We start from the raw sequence: 27,348 nt of genomic DNA, 5'->3' as shown, positions 1-27,348 counted from the left end.
CACCCTGGTTGGGAACCACTGATCTACAGCACCACATGATCATGGGTCTGGGCAGAGTAATACAATTTGCCTTTGTGATCCCTTCGTGTACTCTGAAAATTGCAAGTGACTTAAGTGTGATCTCATTTATGTTCCTTATCAGATTATGTAATATTGATGATGCCCAGCCCAAAATGTTTACCTCAATCCATACGGCTCTTCTCCAGGAGTGAATATCGGGAGTTTATACAGTAGACTGTTCGTCACCCTGTGGTGTGTGCATAAACTGGCAGGACTTGTGTCACGTTCCCTGTATGAATGCGTGACTGGTCCTTCAGTGGTGAGTCTCCAGCTCTACCACCGTCCACTCCCCCTGTGGCGAACTGCCCGTGGCCTCGGGGGAGAAACTACTCACGGAGGTGACCGTGGCAGAGGGAGGAGCGAGTGAAGGCAGCAGACTGGGCCACATGCTGCTCTCCAGGGGGCTTAGTGTGCCTCCTGCACCTCCTGGCAACAACAGCAGCGAGGAGCAACTATCTCCATTCAGTAGCAGGGTCTGATTAATCAGCTGTTGGACTATGTCCACTTTCTTCCCCCAGTCCAGATCCAAGGGTGGAGGCCGCTCTGGAGACTGGGAAGGGGAGGAACTTTCTCCATCCTGGGAAGGATGGTGAACGTCCTTTTGCTTAGGTTCCTTGTGTTTAGTAGGTTTTAGCTCGTTTATTTCTTCCTCACCATCCACTTCCTCTTCATCACTGTTCTCCAGGGCTTCGTAGATGGTGCAGAGGGCAGAGGAGGGGGACAGCAACACCGTCTGACCTTTGTTAGACTGCTGTAGCTCCTGCTGCCATTGCATGATTTGCTGCCTTTGCTTCAGCTCCTCTTGTTGCTGCTGCAGCTGCAGCTCCAGGTCTCTCCTCTGTCTAAGCTCCTCCTCCTCTTTCTTGGCTGCCTCTGCTTGCTCCTTTATCCGCCTTGCCTCCTCTTTATTGCGCTTTATTTCTTCTTCAGCTTCCTCTTTCTTCCTTCTCTGCTCCTCTTCCTGCCTCCTCTTCCTCTCCTGCTCCGCCTCCTCAAGTGGTTTGCTCTGTTGTTCCCTACGTTGTTCCAGCTCCTGCAGCTGTCTCTGATGTTGCTCCAGCCTGCGGAGCTGAGGGCTCAGCGCCTGCTGCTCGAGGCTCCTGGGAGGGAGGTCGGCACAGGTCAACCTCGGTGGGGTAACGCCGGCGCTGTGAGGTTTGATAATGTCATAGTAGGCTCTGGTGTATGCTGCGTGATCGCGGCGGTGAGGGTGCGGTAGTGCAGTGAAGCCTGTGAGAGAGGAAGTGGGAAGGAAGATTCAAGTAGCATGACATACAACAGAAGGTAACAGGCAGCAGGACAGTGACAGCGGTGCAGTGTGAGTACAAGCAGAAAGGGTGTAGAGGGAAAGGGCAGCCTTTAAAGGCTTGTACTAGATAAAGAAATGATGAAAGCGCTGTAAAGCCAAGGCCGAACGTCTGCCGGTAGCCTACAGCACCAAAGTGACCAGCAGTTATCTGTAATTTTGCAAGTGACAGTGTGGCATTGTCAGAGGGGTTTAAATAATTAAAACAATAATGAGAAGAAAAAAAAAATCTCAACACACCAAAACAAAACAATAAAATTGTTTCCTAAGGTGAAGTGACTCAGGGCAGTGACTGGGCCGAGGGTGGGAAATTTGTGCAGAGAGCAAAAGGTTTGTTTCGTGTTTTTCTTTTTTGTAAATATGCAAAAAAAAGCAGCCAAACTTCCTGTATATGCAATCACTATCAAATACAGTGAGACATGAACAACCAAAGAAAAGCTTACTGCAAGCTCTTGACAGTCATCACCCGTGAACAGAGTTTATAGTTAGACAACCAGTGATGCATGCAAAAGCTCTCCATGCATTTTCAGACATCCAGCATCACAAGAGAAACCAAAAATCATAGCTTGGCTTTAGAAGAACTCAAATGGAAAAAGAAAAAATGTAGATATTGTTCTAGAGCCAAGCTATCGAGCTGTCCCCAAACACACCAATCCAAAGTAATGAGATGAAATCAACCCAGTGTGCAACACTGACATGCATAAGCTCTGTTAACATTAACACAGTGCAGCGAGAATGCTTAAAAGGGTAGTAGAAAAGAGCTGAAATAGCAACACACCCTCAGTGAACTGGAGGGAAATTGCAGTAGTAGAAGAAGAATGAGCAGAGCTGGTTCCATCGATGCCCGACGATGAGGCTTCAAACTTCTTGGCTGCTTGAGATGTGTTCGAGGGTCTGATTTAGCGAATGATCAGTTCTCTCATTCAGTTTGTGATATTTAGACCATTTGATGAGTCTCACTGCTTACCAAGTCCGATTTTCAAGATAAAAGTATAACTCAAGTATGTTTCTCTGCAAGTGTATGACAGTTATTAAAAGGAGATACGTTTAATAGCAGTAATGTGAGGACTTATTATAGATACAAATCCATATATCAATGAAAAGCATTTACACGCCGTTCCCAAATGCCCACTTAAAAATAAACTGTAGAGTAGGAGGATAAATCACAGTAAAAATCTAATCTTTATTTAAAGTTTTAAGGTTCATTACTCCAAAAAGATGGACGAACAAAAGAAAAAAAGGACAGGGTACAATTTAAAGTGCAAGAAGATTAAGCCTGTGTAATGTAGGAGAGCAAACTCAAACATGAACATACAATCAGAATCTCATGATTAGCCATTAGCTTCTTAGTTCAGTAAAATGCAACAGGATAAATACACATGGAAACATCATTCCACATTTCTTTTGTTATGTTTCCGTCATTAAGAGCTGTAAACAGACAAGTCACATCCATGCCAGTTCAGGGCAGCCACAAAATTCTGTGTTGAACAGAAACCAAAACCCAGGCACGCTCACACATTACATGGAAATAGACATAGCTATTGCACATACAGGAATTGAAGCCATATGCTCTAAATGGAAATTTAATATCAGGTTGAAGTGCCATGGTTGTCCTGTTTTTGCTCTCCGTTTCTTTTTTCCTTTTTTTGGGAGTTTAACTTTGATTACATCCACACCCAAAGATTGCAGATCAAACAACAAGAAATCTAACTGATATTAAGGGGAGACTGGTCTACAGGGCCAAAAGGAGGACAGGGTCATGATTTGGGCTGTTAGGGAGATGATGAACTATACGTTACCTGCAAAAGAGTCCTCAGTTTTATCACACACAGCAGAATAGTATGGAGGCTGGGCATCATCCAGGTTTTCCTCTGGTTGCTGTAAACGGTGAGTGGATGAACGATCTGGCGCTTCATCTGACCCCGGCGCTTCCTCTCTGACATGTTGAGCCGACTCTCCTTCCTGCTTCCCACACTCTATGTACTGCTGCTCTGCGAGACACGGCTGTGGGATCAAACAGGACTCCTTGGCTTCCTCGGGCAGCTCCTCCAAGGAGAAAATACCAGGGCTTTTGATACAGTTCTCCCCTGTGGACTGAGCGTTGGAGTTTGAAGTTGTGGTGATTGTGTCAAAGCCATAGGATGCCAGTGAAGTAGCCGAGGGTGGAGTGGTGTCTTCCCCTGCACGGCCCTCTGTCTCAGCCTCCTCTCCCTCTTCCACAGTGGACAGGCAGCGCTGGGCTGAAGGCTGGCTGTCAAAGGTTATGTTGGAGACTAGTGGCGTCTCCAAGGAATCATCCAGCTGAGCTTCTCCTTCCGTGTCACTGGCCTCATCTTCTGTTACTGAGGATGAGGACGGGTTGGAGGTTGGGGCAGTTGCAGGGCCTCCCAAAACTTCATCAGCAGGGAGGGTCTCTGGCTCAGTTTCTTCCTCATCTCCTCCCTCCAGATCAGGCTGTGGAGAAAGCACTGGGGTTTGTGAACTTTGTGGCTGGAGCTTTACGTCTCGGTTATAGTCCCCCAGTTCCTCAGGTGTGCTGGTCTCACTGCTAACGGTGCTTGACAGAGACATTCCAGGTGCAGAGAGGGGGGGTGGGTGCGCAGTCTGCATTGGAGCTGTATTGGTCTGATCAAAGTACATTTGGCCCTCTAGATTTTGTGGCTCCTCTTTGATAGACAAATGATGGGGAACTTCTAAGCTTTCATGAACAAAAGGGGCAGATCCCATTTCCAGCCAGGCATGAGCTGAGGTCTGCGTTGGGGTCTCAGAATCTGCTCGCAAAGGGTCTGCTAAAGGGCTTGCTGCAGCTGCTCCCACCAGCTCAGGATCAAGAACCCGCTGTTGCTGTTGATGTTGATGTTCTGCCCAGGGATCTGCAAAAGGGTTTAGCTGTTCCCACTGAGCAGCTGGTGCAGCAGGCAGCAGAGGCGGCGGAGGTGGTGGTTGGGCCACCCTGTTCAAGTTGTCCAGCCTTTCATCCTCAGCAAAGTCATCCTCATCTGCATTCCCGTAGCTTTCTAACCCACTTTCAGTCACCCCCTCACTCGCCATCTCCACATCATCGTCTTCCTCCTCTTCTACATCATTGTCATGCCTGGGTCTTGGCGGTTCATCTGCCCGCTCGGAGCCTACATCCATGTCAATCACCCGATCATTCTCGTCCTCATCGTCATCTTCGTCTTCATCAAAATCATTAACTGGTATGTCAGGAACCTTCTCAAAGTCAGGAGAACCTGCTGAGGCTCCTTCCATGTCAATGGCTCCTTTGAGACTACCATCTCCCAGATCATCAGTGCTTTCTGTGCCCTCCAGGACACCAGGGGCGCTCAGTTCAGATGCACCCTGCTGACTGCCGCTCACCTCCTCAGAGTCCAGCTCAGAGAGCAAGGCACCACCGGCTCTCCAAGCAGACCCCCCAACTAGTCCAGCTGACCCAGGGCGGGACTCCTCTGTGGGCTGTGTGGTTCCACTCATTTCAGACACAGAAACCAGCTGGCTTCCCTCCCTCTCCTCTTCATCTTCTTCCTCATTTAGATTGGCCGGAGGGACTATCTGAGGGACAGCATTTGCCGCTGCTGGAAGGACTGCAGATGCAGAGGAGGCCTGGTCTGTTAACAAGTCAACATTCGCTTCTGACAAGTCTGGAGTTGAGGCCTCGGGTGATAATGAAGGCATGACTGACGAAGGGGTTGGCTCCTGTGCTGTTGTTGTTAAGGGAGCACTGCCTTCAACTTCTTTTTTGAGCAGAGACTTCTCTGGTAAGGTTGTCTCAGAACACGGTGGAGGAGAGTGAGCCACTTCTTGGCTTTGAGGGGCCTCTTGAGGTGCCATCTCTGCAGTGGTCTCCTGAGGCAAAGCTGGGGCAGGCACCTCCTCTGGTGCAGCAAAGGATGACTCTTGTGGTAAGGCTGCTTTGGCCTCTGCTTGCGTTTCAGTTAGCACAGCTGCTGCTGCAGTACCAGCTGCAACTGCAGCTGCAGTAGCGGCTACTGCAGCTGCTGCGTTACTCTCTGACGCTTCAGCAGATGTGGTAGTGTTTGAAACGTCTTTCTTCTTGGTGGCAGAGAATGGTGGGACAGTCTGAGTGGGTTTGGGTCCACGTTTTGTTTTAGAGGGCATGTCGTTTGCCGCTTTGTTGGCTGGAGAGGAAGGTGGCGTTTGGCCAAAGGGTGGTCTGCTAGTGGCAAGTGATCGTTGAGAAGCGACGGGTTTCTTTGTGAGGGCATGTTTTGCAGGCTGTGTTGGTTTGAACTGTGATGCCTTTGAGTCCACTGGCTTTGTCGTGGATGATTTAGATGTAGTGCTCACCTTTACGGTGGCCACAGGTTTAAAGGGTTCGGGTTTTTTGGTAGTAGCAGCTGCAGCTGTTGTGGGTTTCTTGACTGCTGTAGTAAGTGGTGGTCGAGTGACATCTGGTGAGAAGATAAATAAAAATTAATAAAACATAAATTCATACACTCCTACTGGTTGATCATCATGCAGCTGATGTATGAGTAGTCAAATGCAGGTAGCTGACTATTTTAATTTGAGTACAAAGTGCTAAAGTAGAAACAAATACAAGGCATTTCTATTCCAAAGATTCACACAAACATTTTTTCACTAATATCTAAAAACATATGCTGAGACTTACTACAGATATTAAATCTGACCATTATATAGGTCTCCGATATACAGAGTCAAATTGGACTTTGCTTCAGAAGAGTATCTTGTCTTCTCACCTTTCTTAGCAGCAGCTGCTGCTGGTGGTTTAGGCTGTGCTGATGTGGTCCTGCCAGTAGATGGGGCTGTATTAACTCTGGAAACAGTTTTGGCAGTTGCAGCGGTGGAGAGCTTGGTTGTAGCTGTGGGAGGCCTGGATGTAGCAGACGTAGGTCTAGAAGTTGAGAGACCTGGAGAAGGCCTGCAGGCAGAGAAAAACAATGAAGGGTGAAAAAAAAAAAAAACCCCTAAACACACAGCTTTATTGTGTGGTTCATTCATTTTGTTAACAAAAGTCCAAGCATGAAATCAAAGACTCCACCTCTGTATGCATTTACGAGCATAAATAAATGATCAACTACACATAAGCCACAAAGGTAATTTCAACAATGGGAATCCATTAACAGCACCTTTCATCTACAGCCACGTAATAATGCCTTCTTCCCCCCCCCCAAAAAAAATAACGAAAAAAAATAAATCCCCAACCAACTGAAGATTAAAGCACAGTGAGAAGAGATATGGGAACTAATAGCCATAAAAGGCCCAAAGAACATTTTACAGTCTCTTCTTCACCAAGGTCCTGATTTGCTACTCAGTCTGGAGTTCTCATGAGACACTGCAGTGATCTACTAAGTCACACCAACTGCAACTACAAAAACTCATACTATTGCCACACACCTCACCTTTTACTGCTTCCCTAGTAAGTCCTTCACAGTATATCTGCCTCCGCACGTCGTTTACACTATGCCTACAACAGAGTCTCATATTACATTATAGACACTTTCATACATGAGCTTCTGACAGCTTCAAGTCTCAATTATTTCCAGTTTTTCTTCCTCACATGTGACACGCAGCAGGAAATATTTTGCTTCAGATGAATACACACTACTGGAAATACTAATGAGAAAGGACGTTGTGTGGACAGTGTGGAGAAAGAAGTACATGCCGCCTATTCAGTAGCTATGAATGCACCAGACTATAAGCAGGAGCACACTGAAGCAATCAACAGCCTTTGTGCATCAGACATTAGGCAGTCTTTAGCCTGCAAGCTCCAAGACAAAGACTGTAAAAGATTCCAGGTTTGAACAGTGAACCCAGTACATAAATGCTTTAAACATGCTTAATTTTAGCAGGTGGCGAAGGTAATTTCGCTGACTAATAATTTGTCATAGGTGTTGTCAATTTTATTTATATTTTTTATTTTTAATTAAATGGAGTCGACCACCTGGGCTGTCGTACACTACTTCTTTAACTGACCTACAAGTAAAGAGAGCTGGTTAAATGAGCAAGTTGCAGCTGCAGGCAGGTCCAGCACTCATTGAACAAACAATGCAAAATCTCAGCCTGTAAAAAATTCACATGCAAACCATTTTTCTAACAAAGACGGACTAGTTTTTCCTTCAGGAACTACGAGGACTCTTCACAAGCACAAAAATCTTCCTTGCGTCTTCCTCTTTTTGACCTGGCCTGCTGATTTGGTAGCTGATACAGACATGAACAGGAGAATGCACAATAATGTTGATGCCTTTCAGTTGGGTTGCATGCTTCTCCCACATTACAATAACCATTACAATGGCCATCTGTTTTCCTAGAGATCAGACAGCCACTGTACAGACATAGCTAAGGGATGTTGTAATTGGCTGCTATCAGACAGATGATTTGGATCGTAATGTAAAGGGCAGCCCAAACACAGCAAATTGTGCCATACATTGAGATAATATCAGCCCAGACTTAAGTTTGGGTACTGATAAAAAGCAGGAAAAAAACAAAAAACAAACAAAAAACACACACCACTATGAAAAAAAATTACTGAAGTCGTTTCCTATCCAATACTGCATCCAAGCAAAATATAACCTGAAAGCACCACCCAATTACAAGAGGAATCAAGGTGGACAAAATTGAGTTAATGACTTTATCTACAGGGGGAGCGAGTGAGAGAGAAAAGACAGTAAAGTGATGGGCATAGAGAGTAGCAGGAGTTCACAGACAACCTCAAACAACCCTGCTCTGCCTTCCACTGTTTTATAGCAAGTCACAACTCATCAATTTTGATCCAGAGAACCAGCGCAAAGAGGAAAAGACAGTCCCCATTAATGCCTTCACACATGGTCTATGGGTGGTGGCTGGTGGTTCTGCTGTTGATGTAATAGTACAGATTACATTTCCTGCCAACAGAGGCCTGAAATCAATACAAACCACAGTCCAAAGAGATGAGAGGCTCTGAACAGCCATCCATGTGATGTTAATGTCCTAACATGAGGTCATCAGAAAGCCAAAGGTCGACAAAGGAGGGGAGTCACTGATAACTAATGGGCTTTCCGTGCCATGCAGTCATATTAATATTTAGAGCAGATGCCGTAATATGCCCATGCCATTAATGCACTGAGCATCTGCAACATCTGTTTTGCCAAAACTGGAAGTGTAAACATGAGCTTGAGGGGCTTTTGGAAGCCACACCTACTCCATCTACAACCCCCTTTCCTACATCTAGTAAGTCAGTGTTGTTTTTTGTTGCACTTTGCTTTATTGAATTTGACACATTTATATAATACACCAGAATATTCAACAAAATAAAAAGTATATCCATTATACTTTAATCAAATCAGTTTATCCTTAAAAAAAATAAGACATTTTTATTTTACTGATCTACTGGACAGATTGTAGTTTAATTATACAATCTTTTGTCTTTGCCCCCCACAGTCCCTTTCCACTCACATCACTTCAAATGGTGTAGAGTGAGATGGATAGCTCCTGCAGTACCTTGTTTGGTTTGTAGCCTGTCCAAAACTAGCTGATTTACTCCTTCCACAGAGGCACACACATTCCTAAGGCTTGTATGGACTTTGTTATCTCCTTGACAATAAAGAGTCAAGGCATGAATCAACTCAGTGCAGTCTGGAGCCTAGCGGTAGCTGTGCAGCCAGTTTTTGGCTCTAATGCTCTAGGCACCCACTGTCAGTGTGACAGATGCCATGGGTCTTTCCTGTTGGAGTAATCCTGCTCCCTGCCAACACTGTTGGTGAGAAATGACTGTTTCATCCCTAAAGGGATAATGCAAAAAAAAATAAAAAAAATATAAAATAAAATTTGAATGCATTTTCGATTGCAATTTTGCTTTTAGCATCCCAAGTCTACATATCCAGGAGAACTGCCCACCAGCAATTCTGTCCATTTCCCATGGTGACCCTTTGAATATTAATCATCTTATAGACTGTTCAGGAACATGACATGGGCTGCATTTTATTGTGCATGCAGGTAAATGATACATTAGTTTGAATTTTAGATGGATGTGGAAGTTTTAAGGAGGACTTAAGGAGTTCCTGGCCAAATTCCCAGCACTGTGCATGTACAGAAGGCAGGGGGAAAAGGGATGAAGAGGCAGAGAAGAGAGAAGGGAAGAGGGGGTGGGGTGGACAAGAACGGATTGCTCAGTCAGTGCAAGGACACCACAGCCCATCATCGGAGGAGAGTGGACCAAAGCAAATGTCAGATCTGACAGCATTTGGCTTCTACTCCAGTTATTAATCTTAATCTGCTTCAGAGGACTGGAGGATGTCTCTGTCCCAGTGATGTTGTGTCTGTTACATGGTGTAGCTAAGAAACCCTGAAATAAATAAAACATTCCCGACTTCACTGTTCATGAGTGTTCACAGACCCAGCACTGCTGATCAATCAGATTTTATTCCCCACTGTTCCCAGGCACCAATTCCATTTTTTAAAAGCTCATAAGTCTAACACAATCTTCAAATCCTATGTACCCTTCATTTACTTTCTCCATTGGTAAAATTAGTTTTTAAATGATTTATTACTTTAAGTCACTTCTCCTGTTGGGAGAGAAAGAGGTTAGTCTCAGGCAGTGTGCTGCTACTCAAGTCCACATGAAATATTTACATGTACGAAATTGTCAATATGGCTTCCTCCTGCAGGATAGTTTGGCTAACAATAACTACTGTTTTCATAGCAGTATAATAATACAGTACACAAAGCAGAGCTGAAATTACAAGCAACAGGAGATCCCTTTTGTGCAGGTCTTCCCCCACCACCATTAAAGCCTGTTGTATGCATTTCTATCAAAGATTGGAGCAATAAAGAAGAATACTGCTGAATAGTGTGAACCAGAAATCATCTTTAAAGAAAAAAATAAAAAGATACAAATTTGGGGAAAATGCTTTATACATTATTAAATAGTAGGACGATTTCTAAACGCAGTCAGTTTCTCAGTCAGGAGCCATTTAAAGTTTAAACAATCATAATACTGTACAGTCACAGGGTAAACTGATTTCAGTGAATTTAAGTAACTATTATTCTGACCAGAACCGGCAGCAGGAACTCATGTGCCGCTACACAAAATATGGACTACAGTTTACATGCAGAGCTTAAGAAAAAACAAATTTGTGTCTGTTCTCAAAGAAATTTGTGTCTGGCTGAAGAATTCACTTGAAAGGAGGCTGATTATTGCTCACACATACTCTTCGTGCATGCATGTGTAGAATCCAGTTGTGTGGATAACACTGTCTGCATCCTATTAATGTATAAATTAATGCATAACACAAAAATATAAACCCAAAAAGTTGTCATAATGCCGAGCCCTATTCAAGGCTTAGGACTAATGCACGTCATGTCTCGCTGATGTTTGTGCCCGACTCTAACAGAGGGCTAGTACAAACACCAAGGGAAATGCACACCACCACTAATGTCCCTACACATTGGATTTGACACGCTACTGACTTTACCGTGTCACCCCCCTCATCCAAAAAAAAAAAAAAAAAAAAAGAGAAAAAAAAAAGCCACCTGCTGCCGTTCTCCTGAAAGCAGAGTGCCTGATGCCAAGTCCCAGGAAACCAGCCAGGAAACAATCACATAAGGATGATGCAGCAGTGTAATCAGACTCTGACACTTGAAATGCCTCATCTAATTAATTCAGAGGATCTGCTTCTTCATGTACACACCCTACCACACTTGTACAGAGTAACAGAAAATAGTTCCAGCTATCTGGACAGACCACCTGGTGCCGCTTTGGATTTTTTTTTCCTTTTATAAAATGATCTTGGCCACTGGTTGGAAAAAAAGAGAGAAAAAAAAAAAAAAAAAAGCGAAGATGAATAGCTGATTAACCAAAAACCACATCATCTTCTCTCTGGTCTGGGAGTTTTAACCATTTCTCCTTTTTATATCATTGTAAAACAAATATCACTGAGTTTTTAGACCTGTGATCTTAGATGGATTCAGCCACCGCATCGTTTGGAATAGTAATGCAAGGAGGAATCCACTGATTAAAAACACAGACAACACAGAGTATTAATAACTTAAATATATCTCAACAGCTAAAGCTTAATGAACTTCTGAGATTAAGGGAAACTGAAAATATGATTTAACAAAAAAAAAAACAACAACAACAAAAAAAAAAAAACATCTCTGAGCAAGTAATAAAATGATTTTGCATTATTCCTTTCCATCCTCAAGCCTAGTACAAATTTTTGCACCAGTTTCACAAATGGTACTGAAACTAGTTAGAGTTTATAAACAGGTATCTACAGCATGATAGTTACTTTCAGCCAAATAAGAACATAATGGGTCTTTGTTGCTTAAAGGAATGACAATGCAGCACATTATTCCTTTATTCAATAAGAGGGCATTAAGAGGAAAGGCAAGGGGAGATCAAATCTAATAAAGCCTCTCCATACAGAACATCACATCCTGTAGAAAGATGCTGGATTGGTCTATTATGTCCAATTCTTTGTGAAGTATAACAAAAGAACTCTTCATTTGTGGATGTCTCACAAAATCAAAAACTTTGCAATGACTCGTTTCTCATGCTTGGGCTTTCAGGTAGCAATCGTTCTACACAGTACATAATAAATGCATAACAAAAGCTTACTAGTGGAAGTGACAGCAGTGACTGGGTCAACTGCTAAATTCTACAGCACACAAAAGGATCATTCGTGCTTTTAGTCCAACTAGAGCGCTCTATCCAAACCACCAACCCAGTATGAGAAGGGATTATGATCCAAGTCAACAGCTCTCTGCCCTGGGGAGGTGGGTCTGGTTTCTGCCAGGGGGGGTCTGCCCATGACAAAGCAGTAGTTCTTCAGTATCACTGGTTCTGTTAAGGCCCTCTGTTTCAGGTTATTTCTGCTAACATGACTCACACACTTTAAGTGAAATTTGACTCAATAATGGCCCAAAGACCACAATGAGCATCGTTCTTCACTGCTCCTTTTCAGGGCATTGAGATAAAGTCATCCTCTCATCCAGTTTGAAAGGGGATTACAAAACTCTCATGTCAGAGGGAGATCAGAGAAAAGGAAGACATGTATGAAAGAAACAGAAGAGGATGGAGGAAGTAAGAGAGGGGTATCTGTTAGCACACCACTGATAAAATAAAGGGGCTTTCCACCCACATTTTCACAGACTGTGCTACTAGACTTGTAAACTGCTGGAACCTGTTCCCAGTTTATGACAGAAAGCCATACCTTGTGGTTTTTGATGCAGCAGGACCAGCAGCTTTAGCTGTGGTCAAAGCACTGGTTTTTGGAGCAGTAGAAGGGGCTCTGCTGGCAACAGCTAAAAAAAAAAAACAAACAAAAAAAACAAACAAACAGAAAAGACAATGAGACGACAGAGAAATCAGAACAAGACAGTTTATTCATCATACCTTATTTAGAGGACTGTGTTGAACCTTAAGCTGTCACAGCTCCTTAAGACTCACCTGTAGTTTTGGGTTTAGCTCCATTAACAGTCTCCGTTGCAAGTTTCTTCTTAGGTGTGCCATTCACTGATGGTTTGGTACCATTTGTTACTGTGGCAGCAGCCACAGAGGTAGTCCTGGCAAGTCCAGCAGACCTCTTGTCAGGCACTCTAGTTTGGTTATTGGCTGTTGTGGAAACTGCTGATGTACCCAGTGGTCTTTTGGGTACAGCTCCTGCTAACGAAGATGTTTTTACCGTAGATGTTGCTGCAGTCTTCTTGCCTGGAGCAGCAGAAACACCGGAGGCAGATCTGACATCATTCGCAGTGCGATTTGAGGCAGTACCAGGCCGTGAGCTGGAAGCCCCAGCAGAGGCCAAAAGCTTCGTTTGAGGCCCACCAGCTTTTGGTTTAACTTTGGCCTGCGCAGGCACTGGTTTGCCATTGGCCTTTGGAGCAGCTGTTAATGCAGTATCATTTGCTACATCATCTGCCTGTGATGGGGCTTGTTCAGTTATGTTTTCTTGTAATGAGGAAGGCTCTGTTACAGTAGCAGCTTCACCTTCACTGGGCTCTGTGGTTTCCATGCTAACCCCATCCGGTTTCATACCCTACTTCAGAAACGTGTGGATGCTGCTAGAGTTGATGCAGATATCTACGTCTACGGGCTCACACCTGTCCTGAACGGTCAGTTCCTCTTATCCTTAACAAGGACGTCCTGCTGAAAAAGAATACAAAAATGTGGGTTAACCTCCAAGCTCAGTTTTGACTGTACTTCAACTTAAAGCTGAATTAAACCATGCTGCAATATCATGGATTCACATGATAAATTATGTCCCTGTCAGCCAAAGGAAACGGTAGTTATGGTAAGGGGCCTCAGTGGAATTTGGGAGAGTTTAAGAAACACAGGAAGCAAGCAGCCTGAGATGCCAGCAAATATTCTCACTAAAAATCACCCTCCTCTAGAGTGACTACTCCATCAACTAATGTGGCACAACCATGACAATAATGCATCAATAATGGCCAAGAATCTACTTAAACTAAAGGCAATTACCATTAAAATACCACAATAAAGAGAAAGTGAATTGCTTTAACTGTACGTTTTAGGGGAAAAAACCCAAAAAAAAAAAAAACACCCCAAAAAAAAACAAAACAAAAAAAAAAAAAAAAAAAAACACCACACCACTGCTCCAAATTGCTTCCAGCAGCTTAAAACTCAGTGGAGGAAAAAAAAAAAAAATCTGTGGTTTGGAGAGCTGAAAACCAGGAGAGGTTTTCCTAGTTGAGAGCCCACAGGCGATGAGACGGTGGGAAACGAGCATCAAATAACCCATTTGTTGTCGATAGTTTTGTGTTGAACAGATGCAGTGTAATACAAATATCATCCTATGACTGTTTAACAGTTTTCGTGCAATGGCAAAAATGCAGACAGAAATTGTGGAACATCAGAACTTGACATTAATTATAAAAGAAGCTGTGGTGAAGAAGTGACGAAAACAAAGCCCGAGGGGCAATCTGGAGATTGCGTGCTAGTCGAGTCGCAGATCTTTAGCTTATTAACCATCAAACTGGAATTTATATTGCTATGACGGGACAAAGCTGTTCCCAGATGCTTAATGGATTTATCCCCTCCCTCAATCATCCCTTTTACCCACAGGCCCCGTGTCTTTGCCCTTTTGACCACAGAGCCCTCTACCAACCCCCTCCTAAACACTCATCTCCTGGTTTTCTATAGCCCTCCCACCCACCCCCTTCTCTACTTCCCCTGCATTTAGATCTAGAACCAGTCAATTGCTATACAGATGGATGATCTAGCAAGCAGAAGTCCTGCATGGTACAGCAAACAAACTGGGCAAATGAATAAAGATGGACAGGAAACCCCCCCAGCAAATATCTTCTAGAAAATGGTCAAGTAGTTAAATTAGGTAAACCAAGAGAGCAAAGCTGCTTTTCCACTATAGAAACTTAATGACCTGCATTTTATGGCAAATGCACTCTCCTCTACTCTAAATATTTGTAAAAGTCCTAAACCCCTACAGATAAGCAAAAACATCTGACATAAACTAACAGTTCCAAGGAGCAAGAGTTTCCACAGACATCAGATTACTCAGTGCATTTATAAAGCCACACTGTGTACAACAGCATGCACTACAGTAACTTTTTTTCCCCCCCGTCATTTTTTCAGAGATCCCAGACTTTTTCTCCCACAGCAAGAAGGTTAAATATTTTCTTTTCGATATCAAGTCTTAACAATAACTACTGATTCATGCCTCTAAATGCAAATTCATCATGGACTATTGGTTGGAAATTCTGGAGGAACTTGTTTGACTAGTCTGTTTAGAGTTTTTGGTGTCTTTAAACCAAACTAAACTCCCCACCACAACCCCCAAAGCTGCCGATAAAAGCTACAGAGTCCTTTTCTGTGTTACTTTTAAATAACTGACCCAACCCATTTGCTTTGCTAACTTCAGATTTTACGGTTGTTTCAATCTACTCCATATGTTTCCTTCTCTGATTCTTGTGGCTAAAAATCTCACAAAGTAAGCAAAGTTGGGAGAGAGCAGTGCACCGAATGTAATTTTGTGTCATCTCATGGAAAACATCAAGCTTCACATGAGGATTAATTAGCCAAATGTGCAAAGCTCTTAGAATAGTGGTATGCAAATTAAATACCAAATTAAGTTTGTTTTCACATCCCCCTCACCACTTCTCAGCCATTTTAATATATTTGCACTGACATTTATTGGGGTGTAGCTCTTGGAGGAGACGTTCTGGTTATTCTTCTCAATAAACTTTACCCAGATTACTCAGACAGTACTGTACTTGGCATAGTTTTGCCAGTCAAGCTACTAATGCTAGGAGCTTAGCAAACAGAAGCTCAAAGCACATTCCTTCTGAGATGGTGACCCTGTTTCGGGCAACGTCTTGATGCATGCTCAATCATCCAGGTAAGTAAATCTCCAAAAGTTGATTCTGTTCATCTGGACGTAGCGTTTTGTGGGAGAAACGTTTCGTCACTCACCCAAGTGACTTCTTCAGGCTCAGCTGTATGAACAGTACATTTGTTTCAGTCATTATGCAAATGTACTGTTTATAAGATTGGTGAAACCTGCAGTCAGCTGAGCCTGAAGGAGTCACTTGGATGAGTGACGAAGCGTTTCTCCCACAAAACGCTACGTCCAGATGAACAGAATCAACTTTTGGGCAAGTAAAAGGCATCATCTGTGACCAGCTGACTCTTTGTGACGTAGCACAGATGGGAAGCGAAAAGATATACAAACTCCCAGCCGCACGGTCGTGCAGAGATAAGCGATGTCTTACGGCGAGGTTGCTCTGCAGAGCAACTTTTGGCCAATTCTGCTCTTTAAATTCATTATTTTTTTATTTAGAACTGAAGATTTTGTGTTCGAAATTCAGTTCACTGAAGAGCCATAATCCTCATGAGTGCAGCGTACCCTTTTCTAGTCAACATCACTCAATATGCCTGACATCTAGTACATTTTGCAGATTTTGTGATGAAAGCAAATGCCTGAAGGCTAACAGACTGCAGCAGTGCATTTGGCCAAAAGCAGGAGAGGAGAGTGTTATTTAATGCAGTCATTACTTTAGACTGTTAGAGGGAGTGTGTCTAGACAGAGCAAGAACTCTGTAGTCTTTGTGGCATTTACATTGCACTGCAATAGAAATATGTGTCATTACATTTTATTTCGGACTTCTGTCTTCAAGCAGTTTAATTGCATCTGTCGTAACCCATCTCTCAGTCTCGCCCTCTGCACATCCAGACGTTAGAAGTGGTGCCTGACAAAATGGGTCACTTTTAATACTGTGTTAATACAAGCACAGGGGGATTTAGCTGTGTTTAGAGCACGACAGAGGTTTGGGATGCATTGTGCAGACTGCTGAAGGTGATCTGTTGATAGAGATGCTGTCAACTGCAGATTTACACCAGACTGCTAATGATGTTGTAAATATGAAATATCAGAGACATAAATACACATGACAGACTGTATGCTTAGAAACTGTAGATAAATGGGAAAAAGCCAGTGAAGTAAAACAGGAAAATATTTCAGCTATTCAATGCACAGTTGTCCCCTACGCATTTCGTTGTAACTTAGTCTATGCGTCACACGGCCACGAGGATTGTGTCAATACATCTAATATTGTGCATTCTGGACTGCTAGCTGAAAAAGCAGTGTGTCAGACACTGGGCTATAAGACTTAGAACTGAACCCCACAGTTAAATCAAATTATTTAAGAAAAAGGATAAATCCATAATGCAAATGTGTTAGTGCTACATGAAACTGACCACATCAGTTTATTAAGGTTGAGCTTTTACTTTATGATCCATGTCGATGCTGCATCGTCTTCAAAGTGAAGAATAAAAGAAAGTTAAGGCCTAAAAGCTGCAGCAGTATCGAGTGCACATCCGCCCCATCCACATTCCAGCTCTGACTTCCTCAAGACTCCTTGGGGCTACGCAACGACAGCTGGCTGCGTGCATGTCCGTTTATGTGCATGAGATGAGTAACAGTGCAAGGGTCAAATGGAGAGTGATGAATGCGTGGGCTGTGTGTACATGCACAAAGATGCAGTGTATGAACGAGCAGAGGGTGCAGGTTCAAAGTGTGAGTGACATGAAAATATCCATTGCCATTAATGAGACAGCCAGAAAAAAGTGAAAACCAGAATTTGCTGGCCTGCCTACATTCCAGCAATTCCACAGGCACACTTGATTCATCGCTGCATTCTTACTACAGCCACACCTTCGGAGATTGTTTTTCAAGCAAACGGAAGCTGCCGTAGTGAATTTGACCGTTGTTTCAGGCCTGGGAGTGTTCAGCACTAGAGTGAAGTAGGGCCAAGTATACAAATGGGTTGACTGATCATTAACTTTCCTCTGGTGTGAGTTTGAGCAAGATGCATGTACGACACAGGAAAAAACACAGGCGGTATTCAGTTCAAGTGAGAGCTCAAATGAGTGTGTAAAAAGGGCAAACAGGAAGAGGGTGTTCGATTTCTGGCACTCAAATTACAAGAAAAACAAATCAAGACATTTAATGGTGTTTGGGGAAAGGCAGGGGTTTTCCTAACCTTGAGCTCAGGCTTCATCCTCATTAAAATAAAAATTAAAAAAATGAAGAAACCTACTCTCATTCACTCAATCCTACTGTACTCACCACTTCATAAACCTTTAGGATTTACAGAACGAGCCTTCAAACAAGAATCTAAAAGTAGGTAGGAAAACTGAGTCCAAGTAAACGGGGGCTGTGTGTGTAAATCCATGCTTCTCTTGACCATACAAGGTAGTAGTGGCGTTTCTGCTTTATCACCAAGTCAGTGTTTAGTTCACAGAGAATGAAAAGGAAACCAATTGGCTCTTGGAAAACAAACGTCTTAACAGTTCAGTCTCTGTGCATTAAGCCACTCTCCCCAATTACAAACCACTGGTGAGTCAATATACCTCCACATAATTCCCTGTCAAAATTTCTACATATCCAAGAAGGAAATTACTGCGACTTTCAGTAACAGGTATTGATTGGGTTCTTATTAGTCACTTTCGACCCAATCTGCACTTCAATAAGCAGGAAATGAGCTGTTTGGTAGTAGCTCTAGTTTTTAGTTTCTAGTCTAGTTCATTGGACCAAATTATGAGTTAGAAGACCATGGCTTCGTGCAGCTCAAGGAGTCCATATAAAGAGCAAAACGGAGATGTCATTTGCCACAATTCTCTCTTGAAACCACGGACTTTAAGATATATATGTGCTTTGTAAATCAGGGCTCGCAAAATCGCTAGCCCGACGTCCCGGAGCTAGCGATATCTCCGGTCGGGCGACCAAAATCTATCTCAGCCCCGCCCGTTGGGCTATATGATAACCCGACGGGCAGGGCTGAGATAGATTTTGGTCGCCCGACCGGAGATATCGCTAGCTCCGGGACGTCGGGCTAGTGATTTTGCGAGCCCTGTAAATGATAACCAACCATTAAAATATTAACTGTTGGCCTAGAAATCTGCTGTTAGATCCAGAAGCCACTGATCCACAGGCTAAGTCAGCAGACTGCCCAGTGGGTGTGTACAACCAGACCTGGTCTGGCTGAATGCACTTGCAAAGAGTAATTCACTATCTGGGCTTGATGGCACAGATAGTGGAAAATACATCCTGCTCCATGTTTTGTGAACAACCCTTCACTTGATCAAATTGATCCAAGATAATTAAATATTAAAAAAAGGTGACAGCTCGTACCAAGTTATAAATAATCAGTAAACAGGAAGTCAGTGAAGGATGGGGCAGCTTGTCAGCTACTATCGGGGGGCAGTGTAATACAGCGATTGGATTATTGACTTTATGTAGCTTTCCAGCAGTTACAAAGAGCTAGTGAGAAACTGTAGAAATTCCTTGCATCTGTCATAAATTAACTGTTAAGGCCAAAAATTTGCTATCGAAGACATTACCTCAAAGTGGATCTTTTGGGTGTGACCATTCGTGCATATTTTAAAGAAAAGGGTCCGTTATCTTATTTAACAGAATTCTTTACATTTTCCACTCATTTCCACACTTCTGATAAACAAAACCTGTTACTTCACTAATCTTCCAAAACAGCGCAACTCAATTCATTACCTCCTTGAGACATTTTTTCTGAGCTGTGACTTAAGCTGTGGCTTAACACAATTTCCTTGTTACCAGTCATAATGTTTTGTAACCCACATGACCTGTTCTACCACAAAAGGTAAGCCACAGGGGGGGAAAAAAAATAATAATAATAAAAATAAAAATAAAAAAAAAAAAAGTTAGACTACATCCTCTCAAGTCTATCAATACAGATTCATGAAATGAAAAGCAAAAACATTACATTTTGCATTATCAATGGTTCCAATATGAACATAATGAAATTCTCTTGAAGCATGTAAGGCAGCACTACCTACACATGCTCCTCACTCTTTGAAGAAAACCCATCAACACAACAAATGGCACTCAAGAACCTCGTTATCCGTTAACAAAGAACCACATTAACCTTGAGTGATCTTGCAGCTTAACTGGTTTCTTTTCTTCTGTCCAAATAACTGAACCATGTGCTGGTGTTGACAAGCCCTACATCACAGCACCCAAGACTGCATTTGTACTGATGAATGTTTATCCAGACCGTGCCAAGAAGTTGTCTATCGGTCTTTACCAAAACACTTGTCCAGAAACAAGTGTTTGGAGTACTTCAGCAAAACATTCTGCACAGATACCAAAAAAAAAAAAAAAAAAAAAAAAAAAAAAAGTGCTTACTGACAATAATCAATGTTCCTGGCAAAGAGAAAAAGAAAAACACTTTCATCACTAGAGTTGGACTAAATGTTAAGCATGCAGCTTAATCAATTCCATACAGGAGACTAACAGGTGCTAAGTGACTGTAAGCTCCTCAACACTGTCATTAGGAGCAGGTGGTTAAGTGAACCTACAAGTTAAATGGACTTAGCCAGCTAGCCCTTAAGGGAGTGGCAATAAAACAAGATGGACTCCCAGCTATTGGCAGTGATGTGGTCTAAAGGACTGCAGAGAAGTGGGCTGCAATCTGTTCCAAACCTGGGAGGGTTTTCAAAAGCAAAAGCCAGGCTTTCCTGCTGGCATAAGGACAACCTGACAATGGAACAAATAATAACAGCAATGAGGTAAAAATCTAAGTAGTGAGGAGAGGAATGGAAATATTTCTGTGCAATCGCATCTGATCTTCTTACATGTTCGTGTGCATAAATGAGTTTTACATCACAGTGCTATGGGGGGGGGACATTCAGACCCCATTGTGTGTACCTCACTCAGGCTTGGTGCTAAGGAGAATGGGGGGGTGGGTGCTCAGAGGATTAACTGGAACAGCGGGACAGAGGAGCAGCTGGCACTGAAACTTCACCTGTAAGACTAGGGACACTTGTGTGAAGCTACCCCATTCTTATATACTGAACACACAGTGAAGCAGTGAAGCATTCAAATCTGCCATCGGTCAACCCTTACCGCACCAAATGGTTACTTACATTTTATTGCTGGTTGGAGCTGCCCTGGCCCACGAGTTAAATATTACCTTTCAAAATAGCATAGTCTCTAATCTATTACCCCACTCAAAGCAGGGGTGCCGTAGTAATCAAACCGAGAAACGTGTGAGGCGTGACTTTAAAATTGGAAATCAAGGGGATCCGGGAGGAATTCAGTAGTGATGTGCGATACTACAGATTTCGATATCGAGCCGATACCAAGTAAATACAGGGCCAGTATTGCCATCATCAATACCAATACTACCTTGGGAGCAGTGTGTCATGACATTTGCAAATTCTGAATTTGTTTTAAAGACCACTAAATTGACAATAATTAGTTAACACAAAACCCTACAGCTTTCAGGATTGTTTTTGTTTTTTAAGGGGGTGTGGGCTGGAATCTAAATGTGCCTGTCTTTAAAGGACTTTATGTCAACTTCTGTTTAAATGTTCTATAGGTGATAAATAAATAATGTGACAGTCAACAAAAAAGGTTCATGTTTGAGATACATTTCTTCATTTTTAATAACTAACTAAATAAACAAATAGTCAAAGGAGCTTGCAAAGAAAAGCGTCTGGACTTCAAGTTGCTTCAAGCAACTTAAAGAAGCAACTTAAAGAAGTCCAGACGCTTTTCTTTGCAAGCTCCTTTGACTACGATGACCTGGATGACTGAGAACCTTCACAGACATAAATAAACAAATAACACAATTCAGTAGGCTATATACTGAACTTAGAGGAGAGAAACAAAGTATCGATCCTTTCACACTAGTATAATCCACTACCAATTCCAGTGTTGGTATTGATACTGTCAATATTTGGATCAATCTGCCCAACTCTAGAATTTAGCCCCATAAGAAACACATAGATAAAAGACAAATGCAGTTAAATGTAGTCCAAGGGAGATTGAAGAAATATGCCATTATGTTACAGGCCTGTTACATTTTCCACAACTTCAATTCAAAACAAGAGCCAATTACGAGTTTCGATCGAAAATCGAGAATGGCTGGGCTGTAGAGAAACCAGAGATGACATCACTTTTGGCATATTAAATCAACTCAGTGGCTACTCCCTGTCCACCAGCCAACTGGTTATAGACAGGCGGATAGTCAATAACACTGAAGAGCCCGCAGCCAGATTAGTTACGATCTCTGTGACCGGGCCGGGTAAGGTGAGGACAGATGGATACCGATCCCACACCTTGCCTCCATGCTTCTGATAGCCACACCCCTGAACTGTCACACACATAACTAAATACACATTGGCAGACTTTCATGCACATGAAAGAGGCAAAGGATAATAAAAGATACACAGCCAATCCAAAACAAACACACATTTTATTGTTGTTGTGAACTTTGCTTCTTCTCTGGCAGTTATCTAGTTATCAATAGTTCTCAGTTTTCCTGTATGCAAAAAATAAATAAACTGTGGTACCCAACAAAGATGTTTTACCCTTTCTTAGGGAAATTACCAGGATAAATGAGACTAGCCAAAAACACAATATGAATATAATATTATTTAGAAGTGCAGGATTAATTCAAACATAAAATATATTTGTTTTTCATTGAAATGGTCACACATAAGAGTAAAATGGTAGACTTAAGGTAATACAGACCAACTTACATACACAGTCACCTCCTAAAGGCCGATTCAGAGCCAGGAAACTCAATTCGTGCTTTAGCGGACATGAAGGCTGCACGTGTCAAAGAGGGGACAAGCTCTGAGGCATCATATTACTCATACAATACAAAAACTAATCTAGTTAAAACCGTTGGCATTTAGCCACACACAAACACAGGACTCATTGTTTACAGTTCTCTCATTACCTGTTCTTTGTAATGCTACAACACAAATACACCCTATAATATAAATACACCCTATAAATGCATTTTTAAAACATCTTTAAAAACCATTTTGCTGTATTCTACAACCACAAAATATATGGCTTTAGGAAGGCATTCAAGGCTACCATAGTGAGCTAACAGACATATTTCTAAAGTGCTGAAGTACCGTTTCAATAATTACAGTGCATTGAGACTGGCTTCAGTTCCAGACAGAGTACCTAAAAAAAATGCAGCGCCAGCATCCACTACTCTATCCTAATGGGCAGCAAAGTACCAGCCTCCAAACCACAGTGATGAGCATTACATCCTTACCATCCCACAGCTACAGAGAGAAACACAGGCAACAAGGGTGAAGGATGAAATAAAGTTTAACCCTTAAAGTCTTCCTAAACAGATGTAGTGGAGCAGGGTTCAAGCACACTGGTGGTAGCCTCACAGCCCTGCACTCACAATTAATCCAGCTTTTTGACATTCATGCATGTAGACACTGATGGAAACCAAAGCTGTGGTACCACTTTTTAGCCAACTTTAGCAACTAGCATAGCGCTACAGAAGAGGAGTCCGCATTAATCAACATGATAGAATTTACCATTTACTTTCAAATATCACAACTATAGCTTTCAACCAAACAAATGACATTTCATAGAAAGGTATTGAAATTATCTATTTATTTCATAACAAGTAAAATGAAGGCTAATAATGTGTTACTTAAAAGGCTATCTGGGAATGCCAAATCGGCTGTGGATCGGCAAACTCTGCAGTGTTGTGGTAAAACTGACAATAGTTAACTAATGTGACCTAGTGCAGAGGGGGAGAGTGTTACTGTAGGTGTGTGACCATCAGTTTAAAGATCATGCTCTTTTGTGCCAGTTAACATGTAACTCAATAGACTGTACAAGACAGCCAATCACAAGCCGGCTCACAAAGAAAACAAATCTATGAGAGGTTAAGAGCACAAATTCTGTGGTTGCTTTTTTGGTCCCACAGTGCAAATAATGAGATCTTGCCTGCAAAAATCCCACTTCATCCCCTGGCTGCAAGTATTTTATTTTCAAAATTCCCATGAGTGGACTCTGAGCCACTCTAACATTATGCAAATCTGCTGGTGTCCAATCTACTAAAACGATCATGAGACAACTTTTAGGGGTTAAAAGTAAAAATGTATATATAAATAAAATACAATTTAAATAGAAAACAAAACCCTAAATGTGAGTTTCTTCCCAGTGAGTTTATTATAAACGAATAAACCGCATGTAAAAGCTGATAACTCAGCAAAGCTCCCTTAAATATGAGCACTTCTGGCTCCATTTTTATTTAATAAAAATAAATAAATAAAAATTACCACAATGCTTGACTAGAAAAATGAGATGCTGTATCCGAACCCCTTTGGTTTCTCTTAGGATATTTGTCTTTTTGCAGCCATTTTTCTGCCTTTTGTTTGCAAATTTAATTGCATATCAAAGTCCCATAGTGTGAGCACCGAGCATCATTCTAATTACCTCACAACCACTCACACGTTTGGTTTGTTGATATGGAGGTGGTTAACATCTAGCTATTGGGAATTTTTCATTCTGATCAGAATTTTTAAAAAGATCATCATATGAACTTTCCACCAGATCAGACATGAGTATAGTACGACAAAAGTGTGGATTGAATTTCCATGAGTGTGGGACTGAGACGGACTCTGGTTACAAGATGTAACCAGCTCACTTCCAGGAAAATGCAAATACTCCATGCTGTGCAAGGGTTATGCGCTTTTCATTCATCTGCTCCGACTTTTGACATGAAATAAGGTGACTGATTGACATGAGCTCTAATTTCTTTTCAAAATTTAAATGATTAATACAAGAATGATTTCACAGGGGCATTAATACTCTATTGGTTAAACTTGCCTTCTTTTTAAATTTGCCAGTAGGTCTTTTTTTTGGACTACCTACAGCATCTTTTCAGAAGTTTCTTCCTGTTAAAAGGGACTTTTTTTCTTCCCACAGTCACCAAGTGCTTGCTCATAGTGGGCCATGGGATTGTTGGGGTTTCTTTCTAAAATTCTAGTGCATTTACCTTCCAATATAAATGTCTTTAAGTGTCTGCTGTAGTGATTTAGCACTACATGAATAAACCTGAGTTGAACTGAATACGATTTGAACCCCAGACATATCCACTCAGAGCCGATGCACACATGATGAGCCATAAAAGATGAGACATAAAATTGCCACTTTTATTTACCCATCACCTCAAATAACAATCCCAGCACTGACAGTCTGTTAGTGTTGTAACAGTTGTTTATACTGTTGCTGGTCCTTTACCTTTTTCCTGTCATAGAGAAGTCATAATAGGCAACATGTTTGGAGTGTAGAGAATTGAATGTTAAAAAAAACAACTAAGCGCTGCAGCCACTGTTAGTGCTTTTATTTTTTTTTAATCTTTCTGCATTTTTCCAACCAGACACAAACGCGACCAAGAATCCACCTGAAGGCGCCTCGTAGCTGGCAAGGTTTGACAAGGAGGTATCTGAAGCATTCCATGCAAAACAAAAGGACAGGTTTGTTAATCAGTTACAGACTTGCTCCCTAGTGCACTGTACCCATTTACACAAGCCAGTCACACTAGATTTCTCAAACGCAGCCACCTGCATTTTTCGCACAGACCGTCACGCCTGAAATAAAACAACAACTGCAGTCTCCCCATTAGGCACCACTGCCCAGGCTCAGTCATAAAACAAGCCTTAAAGTTTACAAGCCAAGCATACCAGGGCTTAAGGATGTGCGGAGAACTTGAAGCAAATGCTTAAATCAATTCCTCCGATTCAACATAGTAGTTTGTTTTGGGTTTTTTTTTTTTTAAGTTCTTGTACTAATAATGTAAAAATGTTTCATGTGCTACTGATAGTTTGGATTTTAAAAAGGAGTTCATAATACTTGCACATTCCTGTTTATAAATCCCCCTTTATCCAGCCATTGAAGTTTAAGGTTACAGAAGACACTGAAATGAGAAAACTATTTCAAGCCCTTCTTCTCGGTTGCTTTGACCTTTGGGAAGAGGAAGAGGAAACGGGGGTGTGGGCAGGGGAAGTGGCTGTACAGTATGAGGGGAGAAAAAAAAAAAAAAAAAAAACCCAACCAAACACAGCTGTGTCCAAGTTCACAGGCTGGCAAAATATGAGAGCCTTTTACTTAACTTTAAAGCTACACTCCATCATATGCTGCTAAAACAGTAGATATCTGATGCATCTTCATATGCTCGACATCTGTGACCAGGAAGTGCACAAATACACCAGCCAAGTCACTCAAATTCAGTTAAAAGGTGACTGCATTTCTCCATTCGTTTCCGATGAGCCTTTTAAATGGGGCAGAAGTGCAGATTTTGCCAGATTCATCCTCTGAAGTAGGACACAGCAGCAGTGAACCTGTAATGACCCTCTAAGAGCTTAGCCAGACAGTCAGAATAAACAGAGAAGGGTGGGTGTCATGTGGCTGTGTCATCCACACCCTGTGTCACATCCAAGTGATGAAATGGGTTTGGGAGTAAGAAACACACACCCAAATGCAAGGGCCTGCATGTAAATAACATTTCTGAAGCCAGGGACAGTCACTGGTCCTGATTCCAAAAGCCCTGCCACACCACACCCAGTCAAGCCCCAAAACACAGTGATTATGTAATGCAGACTCACAGCCAAAACCTGAAGGATAAACAGCATCGCTCTATCATTGAGATCTGCAGACGGTGCCTCTGATAGTCTGCCTTACTTACTGCTTTGCCAGGTGGAGAGTGAGATCACCCCATGTGCAGAGATGCAAATATGAAAACAGGCCTTGATGGTAATCTTGGAAAGAAACTACTAAGCTGGCAGTGCCAAGAAAACAAAGGGTGCACGGTGCTTAAAATGACTGGGGAACTTAACGCATGAATGGCAAAGTAAGATTCTCAGATGAACGCCTAAAGATACACCACATGAGGAAAAGAAAACACAAGATGCCCACATATCCAACTTTGCACGCCTGGTTCCAATTTTACCTCCCCAATAGTCTGGTTTAGAGTTTCTGGGTGATTTAAACGCCTCAAAGGGAGCTTTAATAACACCGATTAGCAGAGGGCCCCGTCGTTCTGCCTCGCAGAACAATAGCGTGTGTACGCCAGGGAGGCTGGCGTGAAGCTGCTCAGTAAACTGAATCTGATGCCAACGGAGACCCTGTCAAACAGAGAACCTGGAGCACCGTACATCGGGATAAATTTCACCTCGAGACAGAACGGCACACCGGAACCACCGCCCAGCTCCGTGCTAACGTTTCACATCCATCATCCCATCAAGCTACACACCGACCACTCCACACCACAAAGAGGGCGTCTGGCTTCAAAACAAACGCTGCTTTCTTCATTTAAGAGATGCTAAAATAAAACAAAGAGGGTGAGCCCTTCTAGGCAGAACTGTAATTTTTAAATTTAGCAGAAAACTGTGCAAAGATGTAGCCTAACTCGAATGATGTCGCTCGCGGCAGAAACGTTACAGCGTAGTAAATTGTCCGTTACCTTTCAGCCGTCGTTAAGACTCCCGAGGAAACAAACAGTCGGCCCCTTTCTGCCCCGAAGACGACGCGAAACGCACTAAATATGCAGGCGAAGCCGTATATTTTACTGAACTAACAATAGAGCCGCGCGTTCAGCGGCGGGCGTCCCTCCTCGTGTCCTTCCCTTCACGTTTGAGCAGCGGCAGGAGGCGACGGGCTGCTCCCCTTAATGAAGGACGG

The 27,348-nt window shown here is 42.5% G+C and overlaps 1 protein-coding gene across 2 annotated transcripts; it reads right to left on the bottom strand.

The window, feature by feature from the left end:
• Positions 1 to 14: 14 nt before the first annotated feature.
• On the bottom strand, positions 15 to 27,348 carry prr36a (proline rich 36a). Of its 2 annotated transcripts, none has more exons than XM_085354965.1 (6): positions 27,131 to 27,348; positions 12,774 to 13,472; positions 12,538 to 12,628; positions 6,085 to 6,266; positions 3,166 to 5,778; positions 15 to 1,290 (listed from the first exon to the last, which is right to left on the bottom strand). In XM_085354965.1, exons 2-6 carry the CDS (start codon positions 13,357 to 13,359, stop codon positions 314 to 316), a joined length of 4,449 nt encoding a protein of 1,482 aa, XP_085211091.1. In that variant the 5' UTR covers positions 13,360 to 13,472; positions 27,131 to 27,348; the 3' UTR covers positions 15 to 313. The 2 variants fall into 2 exon arrangements, with proteins under 2 accessions (XP_085211091.1, XP_085211090.1); XM_085354964.1 differs by having other exon boundaries at positions 12,774 to 13,469.

This window comes from Diplotaxodon limnothrissa, linkage group LG6, assembly GCF_057381915.1.
Source record: "Diplotaxodon limnothrissa isolate DT_005_m linkage group LG6, D_limnothrissa_male_GT1.1, whole genome shotgun sequence".
In the NCBI taxonomy this organism is placed as follows: Eukaryota; Metazoa; Chordata; class Actinopteri; order Cichliformes; family Cichlidae; genus Diplotaxodon; species Diplotaxodon limnothrissa.
The sequence above is the reverse complement of the archived record's forward strand: the minus strand, read 5'-3'. Positions and strand labels throughout refer to the sequence as shown.

Coding starts and splice junctions, on each gene's coding strand:
- prr36a (XM_085354965.1), bottom strand. CDS start 13,359: ATGAAACCGGATGGGGTTAGCATGGAAACCACAGAGCCCAGTGAAGGT. Junction 12,629..12,773: donor AGCTAAACCCAAAACTACAG/GTGAGTCTTAAG, acceptor TTTTTTTTTTAG/CTGTTGCCAGCAGAGCCCCT. Junction 5,779..6,084: donor AGCAGCTGCTGCTAAGAAAG/GTGAGAAGACAA, acceptor TCTTCTCACCAG/ATGTCACTCGACCACCACTT.